At 33.1% G+C, this 23221-nt stretch overlaps 4 protein-coding genes across 4 annotated transcripts; 2 read left to right on the forward strand and 2 right to left on the reverse strand.

The window, feature by feature from the left end:
- Positions 1-4090: 4090 nt before the first annotated feature.
- Positions 4091-6170, forward strand: LOC111714685 (uncharacterized). Its single transcript, XM_023489839.1, has 2 exons — positions 4091-4139; positions 5363-6170. Exons 1-2 carry the CDS (start codon positions 4128-4130, stop codon positions 6053-6055), a joined length of 705 nt encoding a protein of 234 aa, XP_023345607.1. The 5' UTR covers positions 4091-4127; the 3' UTR covers positions 6056-6170.
- Positions 6171-8932: 2762 nt separating this feature from the next.
- Positions 8933-11319, forward strand: LOC111714686 (cuticle protein 5). The gene is made up of 2 exons (XM_023489840.1): positions 8933-9015; positions 10603-11319. Exons 1-2 carry the CDS (start codon positions 9004-9006, stop codon positions 11224-11226), a joined length of 636 nt encoding a protein of 211 aa, XP_023345608.1. The 5' UTR covers positions 8933-9003; the 3' UTR covers positions 11227-11319.
- A 433-nt stretch (positions 11320-11752) lies between these two features.
- On the reverse strand, positions 11753-16495 carry LOC111714687 (uncharacterized). The gene is made up of 4 exons (XM_023489841.1): positions 16307-16495; positions 14282-14428; positions 13504-13618; positions 11753-12400 (listed from the first exon to the last, which is right to left on the reverse strand). The coding sequence occupies exons 1-4, from the start codon at positions 16412-16414 to the stop codon at positions 11967-11969; spliced, it is 804 nt and encodes a 267-aa protein (XP_023345609.1). The 5' UTR covers positions 16415-16495; the 3' UTR covers positions 11753-11966.
- Positions 16496-21126: 4631 nt separating this feature from the next.
- Positions 21127-22665, reverse strand: LOC111714684 (uncharacterized; the record flags this gene model as incomplete). The annotated part of the gene is given in 4 exon segments (XM_023489838.1): positions 21127-21315; positions 21723-21898; positions 22124-22296; positions 22593-22665. Coding segments are annotated over 4 exon segments (546 nt in total). The 3' UTR covers positions 21127-21168.
- Positions 22666-23221: the final 556 nt, after the last annotated feature.

The following is a 23221-nucleotide window of genomic DNA, read 5'->3' on the forward strand; positions in this document are numbered from 1 at the left end:
TTGGGGAACTCGGGAGATCCACGAGAATGTTCTTAGCTTTGAGATTCCAAGTTGAGTAGGTCCACTAGGGTTAAGTAAGTAAGTAATCATTTATTTATGAAAAGTAACAAAAACATACAAAATAGAGTGTTATGGAGAAAATATTTTTAACTTCTTTTATGTTTGATTATATCTTATACTCTTTTTAATTCTTTAGTCTTTTCTTTGTAAAATCGTCTTTGCTTTGTGTTAGAATTTATACATTTGTTCCGCTGATAATAATCTTCAATTAAATTCTGTTTAAAATTCGAAATAAGATTATAAGATTGATATTTGAAAGCTTTTAAAAGTGTCGTTTATTTTCATACCATATTTTAGGAAAACTGTGAGGAGGAAGCAGTCCAATTTTAATAGATTTTACTCCAGGAATATAAAAATCATTTCTGACTACGCATTTTTGTAGATTTTTGCAAAATATCTTAAAAGGTTTATGAGAAAACTAAATTGAACTTTTTTGCAGCCATTTTATAAATCATAAACATATTTTAAACAAAATTACAAAAATAATATTCGAAGTGTTCAGAATATCTGACAAACTTTTATATTGTTAATATTTGTTTGTCACATCGCACAAAATATTCCTAATTTCTAAAGGCAATTTTGTCAAGTTTGAGTTAACAAACAAAGTGTGATGGTTTCATTATAGCATAGTGCGGCTAATTAGTTGCACCTTTATAGTTAACTATCTTGGGAACCCAGCTCTGCCAAGGTAACTAAAAGTAACTCCCGCCGTTTACCCGCACTTGAACGATTTTACCAGAAAACTTTTTTTTGGCTATTAAAGAGTTCCCTGTAGAAAATTTGACTCAAATCGATCCTGGGGTTCCTGAGTTATGATCGGACAAACGAACGGACAGACAAATAGAGATTACAACTTTATATATATATAAGATACCGTCCCCCATAACATTGAATACACTCTGTTTAGTTGAAGAAAGGTCAGAGCCATGATTGCTTGAAAAAATGTGTTGCACTTATTTCGCACACTGAAAACAGAAACCAGTTGGATGCATATTCATTATTTATCACCCTTCCCCGCCCCTCTTAGCCACTGCCTCCCTCCCCCCCTCCTTGGTATTAAAACATGATTTGACATATAATAATATCAATTACGGCCGAACAAAATTATCTTTGAAAAGATGTATTGTATATATAACAAGAATAAACCAATTTTCTACCGTATAATGTATTACACTGATGGACTTGAAGCAAACCTTTCCTCCATGCACCTCATACATGTAAAACTATCTATACAACAAAGTACATCCTGTCTGTGTCGTAATATTTCTGATAATATTTAGATTTTTCATTCAAAATCAGTCAAAAACTGCGTAGGAGTCCTTTCATATCTAAAAATTGAAAATACAAAGCCCATTGAAAAATCGTAGGAACTTACTAATGTCTGTTGGGAACTAGTAGGAACTAACTTATTTCTAGTGGGAGCTTTTGGAAACTAGTGGGAACTAACTAATTTCTAGTGGGAACTTAACATTTTCTAGTGGGAACTTGACAGTTTCTAGTGGGAACTTGACAGTTTCTAGTGGGAACTAGTGTGAACTATACAACTAATTTTTAGTGGGAACTAACTGATTGCTAGTGGGAACTAACTGATTTCTGGTGGGAACTATCTAATTTCTAGTGGGAACTATCTAATTTCTAGTGGGAACTATCTAATTTCTATTCGGAACTAACTGATTGCTAGTGGGACCTAACTGATTGCTAGTGGGTTGAAAATGGTTTAATCAGGACACTGACTCACTTATATCAGAAAAATCGAATATTTTCTTAACTACAGGGTCAACTACTACAGGGTTCCCACCAAAGATGAGACTTTTATGACGACCTTTAATTAATTAGACACAACAATCTAAAAGTTGATTTTATAACTAAAATATTTGAGGAAGAGGTTTGTATAATAATTTTTTGCTATTGTATATAGACTTGAAAAGAATTCAGTGTTCAAAAGCCAAGATTGAGTGGAATACCAAAGCATGGTTGCATATATATTTTACATTATAACGATACAAAATATTAGTGTTGGACCTACTAGAGTTGATCTAAATACACATGTGTAGACCATAAACCCATTAATCTTTCTCCGTAAAATGTCGTCTTAAATCAAATCATACTCCGGAACCAAACCCAACCTTTTCTCCGGTAAATAGAAACAAATCGTGAAAAGTGAAACACGTGTTATACAGTAAATGCTTAAAATCCGTGACTATTGCTGTAAACAACAAATCTTTGTAACCAAACGGATATTTTATTTTTCAGAAGTAATAATCGTTTTATTCTGATCACTAGACCCCTCCTTTTCTGCTTCTACCAGAAAAAAGTAAGAACCTTTAAAAAATTTAAACATTGTTCACAATTAAATATTTCCACGATTTATTGTTTTTAGGTTTTAAATCAACAATTTTGTGTGAATTGTGATATATGGATTAGTAGTGGAAGGTGGGGAAACCAACCTGATAAATACAGACGCCCTGGGGACCATAACTTGAAAAAATAAATCTCCGGGGAAACCAACCTGATAAATACAGACGCCCTGGGGACTATAACTTGAGAAAATAAATCTCCCGGGAAACCAATCTGATAAATACAGACGCCCTGGGGACCAAAATCTAAGAATATAAATCTCAAGGGAAACCAACCTGATAAATATAGACGCCCTGGGGACCATAACTTAAGAATATAAATCTCAAGGGAAACCAACCTGATAAATACAGACGCCCTGGGGACCATAACTTAAGAATATAAATCTCAAGAGAAACCAACCTGATAAATATAGACGCCCTAGGGACCATAACTTTAGAAAATAAATATCTGGGGAAACCAACCTGGTAATATAGACGCCCTGGGGACAATAACTTAAGAAAATAAAATTAATTTAAGAAAAACTAATTCTGAAAACGTATCCACCCCTCAAAGTAGAAGTTTTGAACGTCGAACTTGCGATCAAACTCAGGATTTACAGATCTTTAAAAAGTTTATTATGTCTCAAATGAATCCGGAAGAAGTTTTCCGCAACACTGCATACTCAGTTCAACTACCTTACATAGCCGGTCACTCCCTTTAAGGGAATTTTACCAAGGGAGGGTTCCTAAGACCAATTTTGCCTAGAACTGCTTGAATTTTTGGCTTTTAGGGTTAAATATATATATATTGCTAAACTGCCTTTGGCTGAAATCAGAATTTTTATTTGTAAAGTTAACCTTTTTCTGAAACCAGTATATTTAGTATATACACAGAAATAGCTTAGAGATTGACCAACACAGTACGTATATTACATACATTTAGATAATTTGAGCAACTAAAGGTATCATATATCATATATTTATGCATGTAATATATTAATACTAGCCTTAGAGGGCGCTTCGTGCCCATCTTCTAAATTAATTGTGAACATGTTCTCTTTGTGTACATCGTAAAACAAAACAAAAATAATTCGCGGATTTTCACAAAAAATTTCGTGGATTTTCAAAATTTTCAAAAATTTAATGAAGATCGAATTTTGATGGAGACAAATATTTGAAATTTTGATCATTCATAAACCTTCCCTGTGGTCACGTGATGTCCCACAAAAAATTAAAAAATTTAATGAAGATCGAATTTTGATGGAGACAAATATTTGAAATTTAGATCATTCATAAACCTTCCCTGTGGTCACGTCATGTCCCACAAAAAATTTGGGCCCGATCGGTTCAGCCGTTTTGACGTTTATTGGATACAAACAAACAAACAGACACCCAAACAGACAAGCCAAATTTATATATAGATATAGATATTTGGCTAGTTCATGTTATATCCAATAAAAGTCAAGCCGGGGAACTTTTATGGCCAATCAAAACAAAAATGTTGCGATTTTAACAATAAAAAAAGAAGAATACTCGTAATTTAGAAAAAGCCTAATTCATTAAATTAGTGAGAGGATTCACAAACCCCAATGCTTTTGTATCTCTTCGCAGTTAACATTTTCTCAATACTCTAAGGTTTGTGACCTATAGAGGGTATAGGTGCACCTCATGATATATAAACCCTGAGTTCAACCCTTTTATTCAGTTTTACTTTAGCACTCTAGCATCAACATGAAGTTTTTGGTAAGATTAGCTAACCATACCAAATTGTTTTTTTAAATACTAGGCTTTTAAGGCGCTTCGCGCCCATCTTCTTTTTAAATTGTGAACATGTTCTTTTTGTTTACATTTTAAACCAAAGAAGAAAAAAATTTTGCGGACTTTTAAAAAAGATTCGCGGATTTTCAAGAATTTAATTTTTTTTACAAAATCTAAAACCTTTAAAACACATTTTTTTTAATTTTTATCATTCATAAACCTTCCCTGTGGTCACGTGATGTCCCACAAAAAATTTGGGCCCGATCGGTTCAGCCGTTTTGACGTTTATTGGATACAAACAAACAAACAGACAGACAGACAGCCAAGCTAAATTTATATACAAATATAAATCAGTCTTTTCTAAACTGTGTCGAGTTCAGACAAATATTCTTCTTTTTGTTCAAATTACTTTTACATTAAAGAAAAAGGCAAACTATTGAAAATTTTCTATTCATAAAGTATGGTATGACTTTTTAAATTTTGTTATGGTATATGTTTTACTGATTTCGATCAACAGATCTGAGAAGATACAATCAAGACAGCAATTATAAAACATGTGAAAATAAAATTTTTACTTTATAGTGGTTTGTTTATGGGTACTACCATCGATACAAACTTAAATGGTAAAATTGTCAACCAATTAGCTGAAATAAATCTGATCTTAATTGATCTTATAAAACATGTGCTTTATCCTCTGAACCAAAAATAATTGATCTTCTAAACCAAACAGTTGATCCTTCAAACCATATATAGATGATCCTCCAAACCATATATAGATGATCCTCCAAACCATATATATATGATCCTCCTAGCCAGAAATAATTAACCTTTCAACCCAAAATGAATTAATTCTCTGAATCATAAATAGTTGAACCTCCAAACCAGAAATAATTAATCCTAAACCAGAAATGATTGATCTTCTGAATGATTAACAATTGATCCTTAATGTTAGTTAATCCTCCAAACCAAATGCAGTTGATCCTCTACTCTACACCAAAAATAATTGATCCTCTAAACCAGAAATAATACATCCTCCAAACCATAAACAATTGATCCTCAAACCATAATTAGTTGATCATAAACCAGAAATTATTGATCTTCTGAATGGTTGATCCCCCAAACCATAAAATGTGGATTCTTCTAACTGCAATCTTTACAATCAAAACATAAAAAAGAATCGCTTGAATCATAATTATGTCTTTACTTAGGTTCTTGCTGTCTGTATTGCCTCAACGACTGCCCAAGGGTTCTATGGTCTCCAGACTCATCCCAATGGTGCTGTAACTCCTCTTGATGAGCCTCGTGTTGCTGCTGCCAAAGCTGAGCATCTTGCCACCAAGTATGGAGTTTACGCTGATGAAGGATATGCAGCACACCCCCATAGTTACCCAGCAGTGAATACAGCCTATGCCAGCACAGTTGTTCCTACCATTGCCTACAATAGCTACAACGGACCCATCCATATCCCCACCCTTGTTGCTCATCCCAATGGTGCTGTCACCCCTGCTGATGAACCTGCTGTTCAAGCTGCACGTGCTGACCATCTGGCTGCTTATGGAGGAGTTTACGGAGGAGTCTATGGAGCATCTGCTGGGGTCTATGCTGCTCCCTATGGATATGAGCAGAGTTTCTATGGTCTGGTAGCTCACCCAAATGGAGCTGTTGTTCCCGTTGATGAGCCTGCAGTCCAAGCTGCCCGTGCTGAACACCTTAATGCCAAGGGAGTTTATGGAGGAGTTTATGGAGCATCTGCTGGGGTCTATGCTGCTCCCTATGAATATGAGCAGAGCTTCTATGGTCTGGTAGCTCACCCCAATGGAGCTGTTGTTCCCGTTGATGAGCCAGCAGTACAAGCTGCTCGTGCTGAACATCTCAATGCCAAGGCTGCCTATGGCCACTAAGCAAGAACCAATTAGTCTGTTACCACTATATATATATTATTATATAATGCTAGTCTGAGTTAAGCAAAACAAAACTGTGCAACTGCAATAGTCAATAAAGAAAATTTAAGATATATTTTAGTTAGTTAGAGTTTTAAGGCAGTTTACCTTTAATATTTACCACATCATAATATTTTTGAGAAAAATTATTTTAAATTTGAAAATGTTTCAAAATTTTTAATTATTTAGAATGGCTAAAATCCAATAACGATGGGGTCTGGGATGGGGTGGGGTTCCCACTTTTCTGTTTTTTTTTTCCTGTAAGGAGAGGGTGATTCATGTTCGCAGTCCAAATTTTCATTAGGACCTTATCATGATGTTTCAAATGCTACCCTCCGAAAATAGGTTCAGGAGGACATTGATAAGATTGACATGGTAAATTATTGACATGAGTTCAGAAAAATATTTTTATTTATTTATATAATCCAGCATTGTAACGATGTTTATGGACTGAAGAGGAGCAATCCTAAATAATTTATTTTAATAAATCTGAACAACTGAACAGAAGCTGGTCTGAAACATGTATGTATTGTATAAATGTACCCAGAATGTTTCCCAGAAAATAAAGTGACTACAGATTTTCTCTTAAAATAACAGAATGGACCAAGTTTTTAGGTAGCAGTTTGTTAATGTTTTCGTTCTTTCTTAAAGTTAACATTCGTTATTGATCTCAATTTTTATAACGGTGTTAAGGGAAAAATTTCAGAAATAACAATAAAAAACGACCATGAACAACACACCTTCGTGAATGATTGTTGATGACGTTACATCGTTAACGACCGTTAATGAAATACCTTTGCATTTATATGGATATAAATCGACTCCCCACTAGGACCAAGTCTAACTAGAGACTCGAACTCAAAATTATCATTCATTTTCCATCCATTTTGTTATTTTTCTCAATAAACGATCGGTAAAATCGTTATTTCAGTTAAATTGTTCGTTAGGAAAAATCGTTTGTTCAAAAAAATTGTTTGTTAAAAAAACTATGGTTTTTACAAAAGTTTTTTTTTGAAAAAATTGTTAGTTTTGTAGAAGCAACTATAGTTTTGAAAAAGTGTGTTCGAAAATCGTAGTAAAAAAACGAATAAAATCGTTCATGAACGATTAAGATCATTTGAGGAGGTCTCATGGTGGACTAAGGTCAATTTGAATTCCATCCGAACTGACCCCATTGTACCGGACTTAGTAGTCACCCGGACTAACCAGAGTGAGCAGCATTCGGTTTCTTCTGTTTGAAATCAAACGTGTTTTGGTCTATAATTCAACAATCGTTTACCTTACGGATTTGTTTTTTCTGTACTTTTTCATTCAAAATGCATATGCCGACAAAAAAGTATTTAAGAAAAAAGTCTAAAAAATTGTGTTTAATTGGTCAAATTGTTATCGAAAGTCACAGATTTCTGGAATATTGACAGAACCGTTATATCCACGTGAAGTAGGATTATATTAAGGGAAGGGGGTGGGGAAATATAGAGAAGACGGAGGACTAATAATCGTCTTCAGGAGACTACTCATGACTATAAAAAGGGATATGTTATAATGGTACAACCAAATTTGTTTGTATTTTATTGAATCGTCCAAAAAAGATTTGATTTCGCTTGTTCTCAAAATATAATTAATTTTCAATCTATTTCGTTAATTTTCTCTCTCAGTGAACGTTCGTTCAGTAAAATCGTTCGTTTAGTACAATTTTCAAAAGTTTATTGAAAAAGTAAAAAATCAATCAAAAAAATGTTCTCCAAAAAAACATTCGTTCATTAAAAAAAAGATCGTTTTTGTCGAAATCTTTTGAAAAGTTCGTTCGTATTTTAAGTTAGTTCAAACGATTTATATCGTTCATTTTTAGTTTTTTCTTTTGTTTAAAAAAAAACAATAGTTTTTTCATTTCTCTGAACGATCAAAGTTGTTCGTCCATCGTATGCAGACCTACGGATTAAATTAATTCTTTTCAATATCCTGTGATGGCATAATCCTATAAATATTTTGATCAGGTAATAATAATAGAGACATTGGATCTTGCTAGGCTATATTTGTTGCATAAAACGTGCTAGGTCGACTCCAATCTTGGTATTTCAGACTGGACAGTACCCTGTACCAGTGAATGCATATGCAGTACATGTTGTACCGGCTAGGATCATGCGTTTTTTAGAGTAGGATGCTCAACTTTATTATTATCTTGTTTATACTATAGGGTTTAAGTGACGAAAGGTCAAAATTTAATTTTTGACATTTATAGTATGACAACTTCAATCCTTTACCTTAATAGCATGACAATTAGTATTTTGTCTTTGTTCTTTTAAAATTTTATTGTCATTTAAATTTTTCTTTGTCTCAAAACTAAGCTTGTGTGCATTTTCTTGTTTTAAATATCAGTAAATTTAATGCATTTTAAACGATTGGTATTTATTGGCGCATATTTCTCAGAAAATAATCTTTTCAAACTATTTTTATTTTTGATATTTTGAAAACATGCTGATCTCCTAAAATAATACAAAAGTTAGTTATCCAATTATTAAAAACCACTCTGTCTCTTAAAATGCCCAAAGCTGAACTTTAAATTTTTATTATTCTGGTCAACCTTTCTCTTAAACCTGAATGTCAGCTGAAACAGTAAAAATGACCTATACAATATTTGTATATATATAATATCTAGATATATTTATATACATATACAAAAAAATACGGTAAATAAATAATGCGCCTATTTCGATCATTAAAATTATGATTTGAGAATAATTTTAGAAACATTTAAAAATGAAATAAAGTAAAAGTTTTTGTTAGATTCTCAAATATTTACTCTAAGGTTTGTGACCTATACAGTATAGAGGGTATAAGTGCACATCCTGATATATAAACCATAAGTTCAATCCTTTTATTCAGTTTTGCTTTAGCACTCTAGCATCAACATGAAGTTTTTGGTAAGCTTAGTCTGTCAGCGTAAAGTGAATCTCAGATTTAAAGAGCAATAAGAATAAACTTGTCTCCAACATATCATGTAATTTCTCTTTTAAATCAGTATTTCGGAGAATAAGTAAGTTGACAATTGTATTGTAATTAGAAAGTAAGAAATGACATCATCGTTGCCATTGATTTAAGTTCTTTTTATATTACGCCAAGGGATGGACAGTCTTTGATTTTTTGACAATTTTAGAATTTTTATTTTTCTAAAACTCCCTCTTTTATTATTTAAAAAATTTGAAGTGTTTACTGTTTACCCTTTTAATTATTATACCACTTTTGGGAAAGATCGTTTTTTAACTTAAGACAATTTGGCCTCATGTAAGAAACTATTTGTAACACATTGTAACACATTGTAACACATTTTAACACATTTAAGACGTTCATAAACTTCGCTTCAAAATAAATTTCTTGCAACTCTAAATTCTCTTGAACAAAATTGAGCAAAAGTTATTGTTTTTGCTTCCAAAAAATTCAAAATTTAAAATATCTTTTCGTCTCCACTAAGCACAAAGGTTTGTTGTCGGATAGGAACAATATTCTGACGATGAACAGATAGACAACGGAATAACCCTCAAATCATAATCGATAATGCAGAAAACTCTTTATTTCCTAAAAAAAAAATGAAATGAATAATGATAAATAATTATTACAATGGTTTACGAATTTATAATGAAAAGATTCTTACGATCTATTTGAGTATTTGTGGGTTAAACTGTCGGGGAGTCCTAAGACGCTTTTTTATACATTAAAACTTCTGAAAAGAGTGACAATTAAATGTTAAGGAAAGTCACTAATTCTTTATATGAAAATATTCTTTGCTTAACTTTGAAGTGGTTCACAATTAATAAAAGTGTTTATATTCCGTTGTCGGAGAACAAAGAGAAGCGGGCTGAAATTGTTTGGTTTGGTTTCTCGTCTCCGAGAGGAGCTTTTAGGTTGAAGACGACATTACATGGAGGGGGGGGGGGGGTCTTAATGTTAATGGTTGACAAGGTTAGTTATTGCTTAAAAATAAAAAAACGACAATTATTAATCTCACTCTAATAATTTTGTCCTTCAGTCTTATTTATAAATGTGCTGGGGTTTTTATTTAGTGTCTTAAATTACATACATCACATATTCACACTGATAACAAATATTAAAACCATAATTAACAATTTTTTTACAAGAATCCCTAATACTTTGGTTTCCATTGATCTTTTTTTTCACATCAACTAGGGATTTCTAAAACGACACTGATAACTTTGGAAATTTAGAAAAGACATTCAATGAATTACAATATCAAAGTCAATTAACATACACATACACATTCTTCTCAATCTTTACATAATCATTTTTGTCTATTAAACATAAAGTCTTTTCAACCGTTGAAAGGTCCATTAACAATTTACGTTAACCAATCAGAAGTCCTGATATATTTTTGGATCTCAACCAATGAAAGGTTGTAAAAAAATGAAAAGTTTATTGTATGAATATCCAATTTAAGCTGGGTAACGAAAATATGATGTTCTTTTGTATCTTTTTATGAATAATATTCTGCTAAGGTTATTGCTGCCTGTGTTGCCACAACTACTTCCATGCCCCAAGGGTTCTATGGTCTCCAGACTCATCCCAATGGTGCTGTAACTCCTCTTGATGAGCCTCGTGTTGCTGCTGCCAAAACCGAGCATTTGGCTGCTCATGGAGGTTCTCATGAAGGTTCTTATGGATATGAGCAGAGCTTCTATGGTCTGGTAGCTCATCCAAACGGAGCTGTTGTTCCCGTTGATGAGCCTGCAGTACAAGCTGCCCGTGCTGATCATCTTAGTAGCAAGGGAGTTGAGAGTGGTCTGCACAAAGACGTTTACAATGGATTATCACACTCTGAAGTTGCCTACAATAGCTACAACGGACCCATCCATATTCCGACCCTTGTTGCTCATCCCAATGGGGCTGTCACCCCTGCTGATGAACCTGCTGTTCAAGCTGCACGTGCTGAACATCTGGCTGCTTATGGAGAAGTTTACAAAGGAGAGCCTACTGGTGCCCATGCTATTCCTTATGGTTATGAGCAGAGCTTCTATGGTCTAGTAGCTCATCCCAACGGAGCTGTTGTTCCTGTTGACGAGCCTGCAGTCCAAGCTGCCCGTGCTGAACATCTTAATGCCAAGGCTGCCTATGGCCACTAAGCAAGAACCAATTAGTCTGTTACCTTTCTGATAGTCTGAGTAAAGCAAAACAAAACTGTGAAATAGTCAATAAATCAGATTATAAAAACAAAATGAAGTTATTTGATCAACTAGGTGTAATATTAGGAGGAATATTTAACAATTACATCTTTTCAATATAGTTTTTATCTAATTATGTGAATTTTTAGCTTTTACAGCAAGAATATTTATTTTGTATGTATGTCATATTAAAATATTTTTATTATGAAAGTCATTTCTTTCAAATAGAGAACAAAATGTGTAGCTCCTATTAGGGCTGGGCACGTTCTAACCTTTTCTAGCTGTTTTGTTATTCTGAAGATATTCTGCTGTTAAAGGTTGTTTTGCAATTAACGGCATAAACAGTTCAGAAATTAACTCCAAAATCTCAGTAAAAAATCGTTAACAGTTTATCAAATTGGATGTACGGCACAATCTGTCACCAAATTGCAAAACAATCTTTAAAAGTTCCATCTTATAAATAGGGGGGGGGGGGGGGGATGAAGACGACATTAAAAAATTAAATATATAAATTTTGTTGAACCCCATCTTTTTTATTTTCGCATTCAAACGTTAACTTTTTTCCAAAATGGCAAATCCGTTTTGTTAAAGATTTTTGCCGTTCGTTAACGGACTCTTCCATTGATTTTTGAAAATCTCCATTTCATCAACAGAAGTCTGCCCAGCCTATAGTTCCAAGATGTTACATGTCGTTAATACTTTTAATTACTGAAGAAGTAGGTATACTTAAGCTTTCTGATCTGCAGAGCTGAATACTCTCTTACATATGATTTCATGGCAAAATAACAATTTACAGAAGTAAGCGCAAGTGTGGACAAAAACGGTCCGAGCGGAAATGTTGCTGCCCTTGAAGATTTGGATCGGGTAAACTGTATGAGAGTAAACATTAGAACTACTGATGTCATGAAGAATACACTTCCAATCAATGTTTTAAATCCAACAATATTCTTTCGTGATATGTTCTCTCCTACTAGAGGAACAGCTTTGTTTCTCAAATAGATCTTGTTAAAGCAGAAGACGGATATCATGACAAGACCAGCGATGAGAAGTAGAAGACCAAAGATGGTCGGATGGAGGTTGGTGGAATCAGAAGGATTAAGTCCAGTGTAGTAGGACACCTGGAGAGACACAAATCCTATAACATAATAAACTGTCAATATCTTCAAGACACGATGGACTAGGGTCAATTTGAATTCGAACCAGACCGACCCCTTGTAGGGTCCTTAGCGACGCACGGCATGTACTACTGTACCAGCCAGCCCCTATCCTATGCCGTCTAGGTTTAAACTTTGATGGCGCGGCCAGAATTTTTACAGTACCCACTCTAACATATAGGCCTAATTGACCTACCCCACTATATAGCTTAGTTTGTTGTGATGAGTCCATTTACTGCTGAAGTTATTATTATAGCTTCAATTCCCTCAAATTTTTCAAGGGAAAATCATGATAAAATATTGACTTCTCAACTTAAATAGGAAGAATGCAAGGGAGGTTAAAGAATTACACAAAGTTCACCAGACAGGTAAAAAAATATATGCATGTGTCTATTGTCAGGTAACTGAATTATTATACTTTACCTCTACCGGTATATTTAGACTACCCGAAATGAAAAATTTACTTTTGATTTTATTTTCTTAAAATTCAAGTAGTTTCAAGAGAATATATTTCAAAGTAAAGGGTGCTTCAGAAAAAAACTATTGAGGGGCTGTATTCCCATGCTTAAAGGCCCCTTTATATCATCATATATGACAACAAAAATTGGTAAAGATTAGAAACGAATATTTAGGTGTACACAGGTAAAATAATTTTTTTTACCCTAACATCTTTCAACTCTTATGAATTTAAGTTTTAGGCCTCTGGTAGTCAATAAAAACCCCAATATTTAAGGTCCAAACAATTTTTCGGACTTCTGATAATATATTTGAATTGCCATGCTAAGATGACCTCGATCAATCATAGCATTAGATTGAGCCTTAAGTACAGTGTTCATTCGGCGTTTATATTAATACAATGAAGACGATTTCTCTTTTTAAATTTTAATTTCTAACAAACTTTTTTCAAATTACAATCTATAAATTGATAACTTTGCTTTCGATCATGTTTAAAACTTTATCCATGCTGTTTAAAACCTTGACAGAAATCAAAATTGAAATCTAAACCCGTCTTTATTGTATTGGTATATACGACGACGATTGTACAAAAAAGATATTTAAAAATTAGAAAGCCTAATATTTGTACCCTGTCGAGTTTGGATCCAGAAGGGAACCAAGAAAGGAGGTATGCTGAGAAGCAGTCCTGCAGCTAGTATCCTGAATCCTGTTTGTTCAGGATCAAATGTAAGCATTTCATCAAACTTAATAAAAAAAAGTTTTATCATTCTTGAAAATTAATACTTAGAAAAAAGAAAGAAAAAATAACTTGTCTTTTAATCGACCTATACTTAATCGACATTTGAAATAAAAGAAAAATCTAAAACTTGTTCAAAAACACTGCAAAATGCAAAAACTCTTGGTCAAATCATTATTTGGAGAAAAATTTCTCTTGCTTTTGCTAAAGAGCCAATAAAAAATGACAGAAATGCAAAATATATAGTTCAAGATAAATCCCAAAAGTCAAAATTTAACTTTCCAAAATGTACAATTTGTCACATTTATCTGTTAAAATACGTATATAGAGGGGGGGGGGGGAACGGGGTCAAACCCCATCGAATCCTGGTTTTCAAGTATATCTGCAAGGATAGGATTAACACACCCCAATCCAATTGTTGCATAATCCGAACCAGTTCAAGGAATTTCTGTTCTAACGTAATTATACCAAAAATGCAATCGACCCAGCACATTTGAAGAATGCAAAAAAATTAGGCTAAATAGGTCAATATGTGAACAAGGGGCAAACATCTAAAGTCCATATAAATAACTTCATTGGAGGGATTTTATAGAAAGAGAAATTTTACTTATTTCTAAGGCAGGGGAGGGGGGTATTCGCGCACCCTCTGAAAATTAAAGATCTCCAGTACCTGAATAACAAGAAGGAGGCGAATGATGGCTAACGCAATGTTGAGGAACACTAAAAGACCTCCGAGGTATGTGGGAATCATGCTTATCATATATCCCCAGGTGTACGGGATATGGGAGAATATTGTGACCCACATACAAACCAGGCACTGAGTATATATACATGAAAGTTTATTTGGACATGAATATCTTTAAATATAAACATCTAAAGATTATATTTAAACTTTTGGATACAGTGATAACCAGAAAACTCTGAAATAGGAAGTAGACTCAAACTATGACTTTAAATAGTCCTATGGATATGAGGCACAGTAATCGTAGAGTGTAAACCAAACCATTTCACTTAATAAGTGATTTAGTAACATGCTATAGTAAATCTATTTGCTTTGTTACAACATTAATTGCAGTTCAGTATTGCTATAATGTCGTCTTCCTATTCATACAGTTTTCTGATTATCACAGGATAATAAATCCCGAACGGATTATGAAATAATCTTGATCTTAAACCTGTACATTGGTCAATAGTAACAGGTTCAGTATCACCATTACATCCTCAAGATTTGAAAAAATTTGCAATAGATCGAAATGCATTTTTAAAACTCAAAATCATCAAGTTTTTTTTCTAGTTAATATAAACTCTCTATACAGAAAAGGGAACAATAAAAGTTTATGAAGAAATTTTTTATAATAATATTTTAACTGCAGATTAGAGAGAAAGGTTTTTATCTATTCCGAGGACCGAGTAATTAAGAATGAGATTATTTCTGAGAAATTTCCGAACTAAATACATATGATGCTTTATAAACAAACGTTATTAAAGGGACTGTAAGGAAAATTTCAAATGACCCAGACAAATATATCCACTCACGTAGGTAATTTCCAAAATCTCAATGGGTAATTTCCCAAATTCCCGTAAATCTGGAAATTCTTCAATTTTCTTGGAGAATCTGAGGATAGTAATTTTCATTTATATAAAAATTTCTCAAACTAGCCTTAAAGGGCGCTTCACGCTCATCTTCTATTTTAATAGTGAACATGTTCTCTTTGTGTACATCGTAAAACAATACAAAAACAAGTTCGCGGATTAACAAAAAATTTCCTGGATTTTTTAAATGCTCAAAAATTAATTGAAAATCGAATTTTGTTGGAGACAAAAATTTGAAATTTTTATCTTTCATAAACCTTTCCTGGGCCCATTGAGGTCCCACACAAAATTTGGGCCCGATCGGTTCAGCCGTTTTGACGTTTATTGGATACAAACAAACAAACAGACGGACAGAAAAGCTAAATTTACATATAGATGTCTAGCTAATTGAGAATTTTCCCAAATATCCAGTCATTAGGAGAGTTCACCAAATTCTTATTTTCTTTAAGAGTATAATTGCTATCAGGTCATGAGGAAAACATATTAGAATTAGAAATAAACATTTTCAAATCTCGAAAAAAAACAATATCTTACACACTATTGATTAAAGAAAGGTTTCAATGAAGGGAATTGCCATCTTTGCATTGAGATTGGAGGTTCACTTGAAATGACGTTACTACTCTCTTGAACTGCAAATGGGCATTTTTTTAATGAGGGGTCTTTAATTAAGGTACTGTCCGATATGCAGGGTGTCTCATTAATTTTGACAATTTTTGGGTTGTAACTAATTATGCATAGATATATGATGCTGGTTCAATTTATTTCATGAAATTCACATTCCCACCCAACCAAAGAATGGCGAAACTGCACGGTAAACGTTTGATCGAAATGCTGGTGTGTGGAAAAAATGAATTTGATTTTTTGTAATATATTTTGCGGATCTTTTGTTGAATTGCAAGATGATCATATTACAGTTGCTCAAACTCCAAGAACTGTTAAAGAATTGTCAGAATAGACTGTTACAGATGTCACATGTAACTTACCTATACTGTTACTTATGTCATTTGCAACTCACCTGTCTTGCTACTCACCCATGATGTTAGCTATGTTACTGTTACTAACCTGTACTGCTATAATGTTACTCATGTGTCTTGTAACTGACCTGAACTGTTACAATAGTGTTGTATGTCTCGATGATGTAGGAGTTGATGACAGTGATCAAGTTGATGTTCCCGAGGCTGATGGAGTTCCTGTAGATACGAACCATCATGGTGAAGATATTGCAGCCAATAAGAAGAAGGAGAAAGAGAAGAAACAGCCAACTGTTTCTCTGAGACTCTCTTTGGACATCATCTTTGAGGATGAAAGTGTAAACAAGATTTGGTTTTAAAATTTATATATGTTTAAACTGAGCTGGAAACTATTGTTGCGAATATATAGATAAAGATCCCGACATCCATGCTGGACAGTTTGGATTCTCTGTTTAGAATACTCTTTTGGATATCCCTGCTTGGGTTCAGACAAATGAGAGATCTCTTAATGGTTGCGCGAAAATTTTCCCGGATTTTGATTGGCTTTTAGATTTCTTCAAATGACAATTTAATTGGTTGAATTTCAGACACTTTCTTGTACATCAAATAGAACATAAAGAAGAGATTAAACATTGATCTCGATATCCACAGTAAAAAAATTTCCAGCTCCACATGGGAAACAAATTTTAGTAAACCAGTTTTATATATTATTTAAAATTTTTGCAATCAGAAATGGAAATTTATAAATGCCAGAAAAGTAGTAAAACTAAGAGTTCAGGTATCAAAAGAATTGAGTCTTGCCACATACTCAAATTTTCTAATCACTTTATTTTGTAACCTACTGATTTAAACCTTATTTCAATCCTAGATTATTTGATCTAATGATATATAGGGATTAGAAAAACAGAGTTTGTAGCAATGCACTGTGATTTAAAGGTCTCACGCTCTCAAGCAAAAATCGATGAGAATTTTCCTGATTACTTCTTAACCAAAATGGTGCTAAAATATATTTGTAAAGGGCTACAGAAAAGGATAAGTGAGTTGGAGTGGTACAATCTAAGCCCTTGGCGTTGCGACACTTCAAGTCGACCCTGTATTAAAAATTGATGAGACTGTTTATAACCAGTTTACGCACAGATTAACATAGAACCAATTCTCTTATCCTCTGATTTAAGGAAGTGGTTCGACTTAATCTGCTTAGTTCAAATACTTCTTACTATTATTTAAATTTGGTCCCAAAACTAATTTTGTTCTTCAACCTCGGAAGTGGTTCAAATTCAGTAAATTTTACAGAATTTAGTAAATTTTACAGAATTTAATAAATTTTACAGAAATAAGTAAATCTTACAGAATATGATAAATTTTACAGAATTTAGTAAATTTTACAGAATTTAGTAAATTTTACAGAATTTAGTAGATTTTACAGAATTTAGTAAATTTTACAGCATTTAGTAAATATAAAGCATTTAGTAAATATTACAGAATTTAGTAAATTTTACAAATTATAGTAAATTTTACAGAATTTGATCAATTTTACAGAATTTAGTATAAATTTAACAGAATTTAGTAATTTTTACAAAATTTAGTTTTCACAGAATTTAGTGAATTTTACAGAATATAGTAAAGGAACTGAGTTTCTGTCACAACCTCAAATTCTCTTATTTTCTCTAAATCTTTGCAACCTTATGGTTTAAACCTGTGCTATTTCAAACTTAGACTATTAAGATCTAACAGAATTTTTTGTTTGAAATATCTAAGGGCTACGAGATAGGAATGCAAAGACAAAGAGATTAGAAAATCTGAAGTTGTGGCAAAGACTCAATTCTTTTTATAGAATTTAGTAAATTTTACAGAATTAGGTAAATTTTACATAATTTAGAGTCTCAGCCCCTGCTCCTATCGCTCTACCAGTAATTTAAATGTAGAGTTTGAATTAATCCGCATTCATAATTTTCAATTCCGTCTGTTTTGTTAGACATATTAATTAACATTTATTTGTGTAAAATCTTGTACACAGCTTTTCCTTTTGTTATTTTATCGTCGGAGAGCAACTCAAAGAATGTTTTCAAGTTTTCAGCTGACAGATAGAACTCATGGAACACTGACATCTCGCCCATCTCACCTCCTTCAGAGCTATACTGAACATATTTTAAATTAGAATAAAAGATGACCCCCTCCCCCCTCCCCCCTTCAACTGTCAGCATGTTTTAAGATAGCTGTCCATTTAAAGAGTTAAAAATACGGTTGAACAAAGTTGCCACTGGGGAAATTACACATTTGGGAAGCATGGGGAAACTACCCTTGGGAAGTTACCATTTGGAAAAATGATTTTAGGAAAGTACCTAAAATCTATATACATATATATATACACTTGTGTCCGACTAAACATGATAATTGTGAGTCAATTAGAAATATCTCTTTAATGTGCAGTATATTTATAAATATATATATATATATATACATTATACATTGCATAAATGATTATAGGAAAGTACCTAAAATCTATATACATATATATACACTTGTGTCCGACTAAACATGATAATTGTGAGTCAATTAGAAATATCTCTTTAATATGCAGTATATATATATATATGTATACATTATACATTGCATAAAAAAGGCTGAACGAGGGTTGAAATCTTAGTGAATTTCTTTTTATCTCCAATCATTTTAAATCACAAATAAAAGAAAACCCATATTTAGGAATTCTGATATTAGGGCCGGCCAGGTATCAATACCTTTATTATCTTAATTTACCTAGGGCTTGGCAAAGTTTCTTTAACGATACGGAGGATTTCGAAAATTAACGGAAGACTCCGTTCGTTAACAAACGGCAAAAACAGTTAATTAGATCATTAAGGAAACGGATTAACGGTTTTTGAAAATAAAATCAAGGGTTGAAAACGAATAAGAAAAGTTAATTGCAAAAAACAAACGATAACGTCAGAATATCTTCCATTAACGTCGTTAATAAAATTGAGGTCACTGAAAACGGTAACTTAAAAATAAAACGGAAAATACCGTTGACAAAACAAACGTTCTGTTTTTACCTTTAAAGGGAGTGACCGGCTATGTAAGGAAGGAAGGATTCATTGGAGACATAATAAACTTTTCAAAGATCTGGTAAGACTTTGAGCGCAAATTCGACGTTCAAACCCCCTACTTTGGGGGTGGATACGTTTTCAGAATTAGTTTTTTGAAATTATTGAATAACGACGACATAAAATGTAAAAAAAGTTTTCAATAAACTACGGACGTCATGTATAGGAATATGTTGAGAAAATAAAAATTAATCTTATCATCGAAAATAAGTAATCTTGTTCAATTATTAGTTTCTATTTTCTCATTATTCTGGTTTCTCATTATTCAAAAAGATTTTCGCAGATTTTCTAGAATTATTATTGAAAAGACGACATTTGAAGAATTTGAAGAAATCTTTGAATAAATTCAAAGAAGATAAGAAATTCAATATAATAATGAAAACGAAATAATCGATTTAGCATTGATTTATTGACAAATTTCTTTTGAGAAATATGTTCCTAACCATCTAATTAGATTACTATATAATTTTCACTTTATTTTTCGTTGTCGTTAATTAATAATTAAAAAAAACTAATTCTGAAAACGTATCCACCCCAAAGTACGAGTTTTGAACGTCGAATTTGCGCTCAAACTCAGGATTTAAAGATTTTTAAAAGTTTAATATGTCTCAAATGAATCCGAAAGAAGTTTTCCACAACACTGCATACTCAGTTCAACTACCTTACATAGCCGGTCACTCTCTTTAACAAAACGGCCAGAAAACGTTGTAACGTGCCCAACCCTAATACTTACAATGGATCTGTTTCTATTTTCTTCTTCTCTTTGAATCTGTTTGGTGGATCCTGGACCGTGGGTCCAAGAGGACTCAGATAATTCTTCTCTCCGTTTCCTCACTGTGGCGGACCACGGGGCCTCTATAAAGGGACTGTAAGCGTAATTTCAAGTGTCCCTCCATGCAAATATGGCAATGCATGATTGACAATGGTACTTTCGAGACATTTATCTCATAAACAATGTAGAAGAAATGGTTGTTTTTCTAGGTCGAAATTTGATAATTGCTATACGTTAAAAAATTTAAAAACAATTATATCTTATTCACAGTTGATCAGACAAAGCTTTAAAGGGTACCGTAGTGAACTAAGTATCGCCTTGCATTGTCGGCCACTTGAAATTACGCTTAGAGTCCCTTTAAGAGAGTTGAAACTTTCAAGAATTTAAAGTAATATGTTAAAAAGAATATCTTTGATTCATATAATTGAATCGTGTGTAAAGGGACCTTTCTTTACAGGCTTTACCCCTTTCTAATGAAATATGAATACAGTGAAACCCATACAACTGTGGAATATGAAGACGACAGTTAAACCCAAGTTATGATATAAATTCGTTTAGTGAACATAAAACACACCAATTGTTTCAAAATTCTTTCCATTTATTAAATTGACTTTTCATCTAATCATGAAGCTTTTTTCATCATACCGACAGGATCAAATATAAATAAGATCCCACTCCTACGTTGTTTTTTCATCATACCGACAGGATCAAATATAAATAAGATCCCATTCCTACGATGGTGACCATGGTGACTTTAAAAAAAAGTAAAAGTTAGCAGCTATAATTACGAATAACATTTTTTTTACTTAAAGGGAGTGACCGGCAACGTATGGTAGTTGAACTAATCCTCATAAATTGTTAATTTTTAGGGCTTTTGGTAGTCGGTTTTAAAAAAAAAACGACGACGAAAAATTTAGCTAAAATTCCACAGTAAACTATATAGTTGTTTTCTCTAATTATAGAAGCAAGTGACAGAAGAAATATTAGTAGCGATCGATATCAAATTTAATTCGGAATCAGTTTATACCAACATTAATTTTTCACGAAAACTTTCTTTAACTTTGAACATCGAACATAAAAGAGTAAAGGTTTTTATTTTAAAAGACTTCTAACAAAATTAACAGGCCATAGCAACATCGGTGCAGAGATCAAGAGATGCCCCAGATAGAGCTTCTGCTAGAACAGGCATAGCATAGGGCATAGTCATCTCAATAATAGTGCCACAGGTCTCAACATCAGGGGTAGTTCCACAGAAATCATCTCCCTGCAATTATAAAAGAGATTCAAATATGTTGAAACTTTACATGAATCATATTTGGTAATGTTTTTGGAAGTTACGTGACTTTTTAAATATATACATAAGTATTTGCTAAACTTTGTTTATACTTCACACTCCGCAGCTCACTTAGAATTAGAAGAGAATATTACAACCTAGGCAATAAGGCGAGCTGAGATTCATTTTATATTCTTACTGTAATTTCTATCATAGATTTCGATGGATCAAATTATCTAAAGTAAATGTTTAGATTTTGAACACCACAAGGGGATTTCTCTTATTATTTAATATGTTTAGAAAGATTGGTATTAGAAAAAATGAAAATTGACAACAATAACACTAATTTCAATCTAAAAAATATAAACTCTGTGTTAAAGAAGCGAATGCAAATATACCTTCAAGAATTCGATGATTTGAACAAGACTTTCCTCCGATCCGACAATCCCAGCAATAGACATAACTCCTGCAGTGCATTCCTCGCATGTTCCTGTAGCGAGGGACTTCATGGAGCAGGCTCCCAGATCCATGCAGATACCAGCGGGCTCGAGGAACACAGGGTACATGGCTTTACCTGTTATAATTCACACATTTAATAATTCGAACATCATTAGCGATTTTATTTTTGAGAAGCAAAAAATTTGAAAATAAAATTTAAACATAAGTTTCAGTGCTTTGACATTGCAGAAAATTTTCCTTTTATAATGTATGGAATTTAACAGTCTTTCACCAAATTTAAAGGGACTGTTAATGAAAAAAACAATAGGGAAAACTTTGAAATATTTGAAATAATACTGACCAATGAGTGCCCACCAGTTGTGGAATCCAGCAGCACAACCCTCTGGGTCCTCGGCTTCAGGGCAAAGTGTGTCGGTGAGAAGTTGACATTGGACTTCAAGATCTTCATCAGTCAAAAGATAAGCCTGGAGGGCTCCAACCCATCCCTTGCATTCGTCGCAGCTCACTTCAGCACTGACATTATAGCAATTAAAGCTAATTTTAAGTTTGATTGTTTTCCTTTTTTGCTTCTTTATTCTTTGATATCAGGAATCAGGGATTCAATGGGACACAATCCCGGTACCCTCCTGCCTCCCCCCTATGAAAGACACCAAAGGGTGGATTTAAAGGGACAAAGCCTTGTACCCCCCCCCCCGCCTCCTATTTGACCTAATAGCAGACACCAAGGGGAGGATTCAAGTCCCTGTAACCCCCACCCCCTCCCAATATTTTACTTGATGCAAACCCTATCTCTTCCCCCAATATTTTACCTGATAGCAGAGACAAGGGAGAGAAGAAGAATTGCTGCGAAGGTTTTCATGATGATTGCTGTTCTGTAGAATTCTAGAGAATATATTCTAGAAACTATATTCCCCTTTTTATAGGAATTCTTATCAGAGCCGTCGCATCACAAAGTAAACTGAACATCACAGTTCAAAGAACAAATAAAGATTAATAAAGATTAAACAAATTATTCGAATCGTGGAGGAAACCTGAACAAGTGTACTTTTAAAAGTTAGGAACAAGCATATATTTTTTTATTGTACAGTGTTTACTTTATAAAATCCCATTTTTATTTATTTTTTTACGTCTGTCTCATTTACTCATTCACGAACAGAATTAACCCCGGGGTACTTTTTACTAAATCTATAAAAGAAAGTTAAAGGGAAAAAACCTGGAAATAAAAATTTTGGTAAAAAATTCCCACTTTTCTGAAGTCCCAGGACAAAATGTCACTGAAAATAAAGTCCTAAGTTTTAGATTCCCGGGACTTTTTTCTTAAAATAATATGGGGTCCTAAGTCTTCTTTAACCAGAAACCATAAAATATCTTGAACCTGGAACCATGAAATATCTTGAACCTGGAACCATGAAATATCTTGAACCTGGAACCATGAAAT

Source organism: Eurytemora carolleeae, unplaced genomic scaffold, assembly GCF_000591075.1.
Source record: "Eurytemora carolleeae unplaced genomic scaffold, Eaff_2.0 scaffold1611, whole genome shotgun sequence".
NCBI lineage: Eukaryota > Metazoa > Arthropoda > Copepoda > Calanoida > Temoridae > Eurytemora > Eurytemora carolleeae.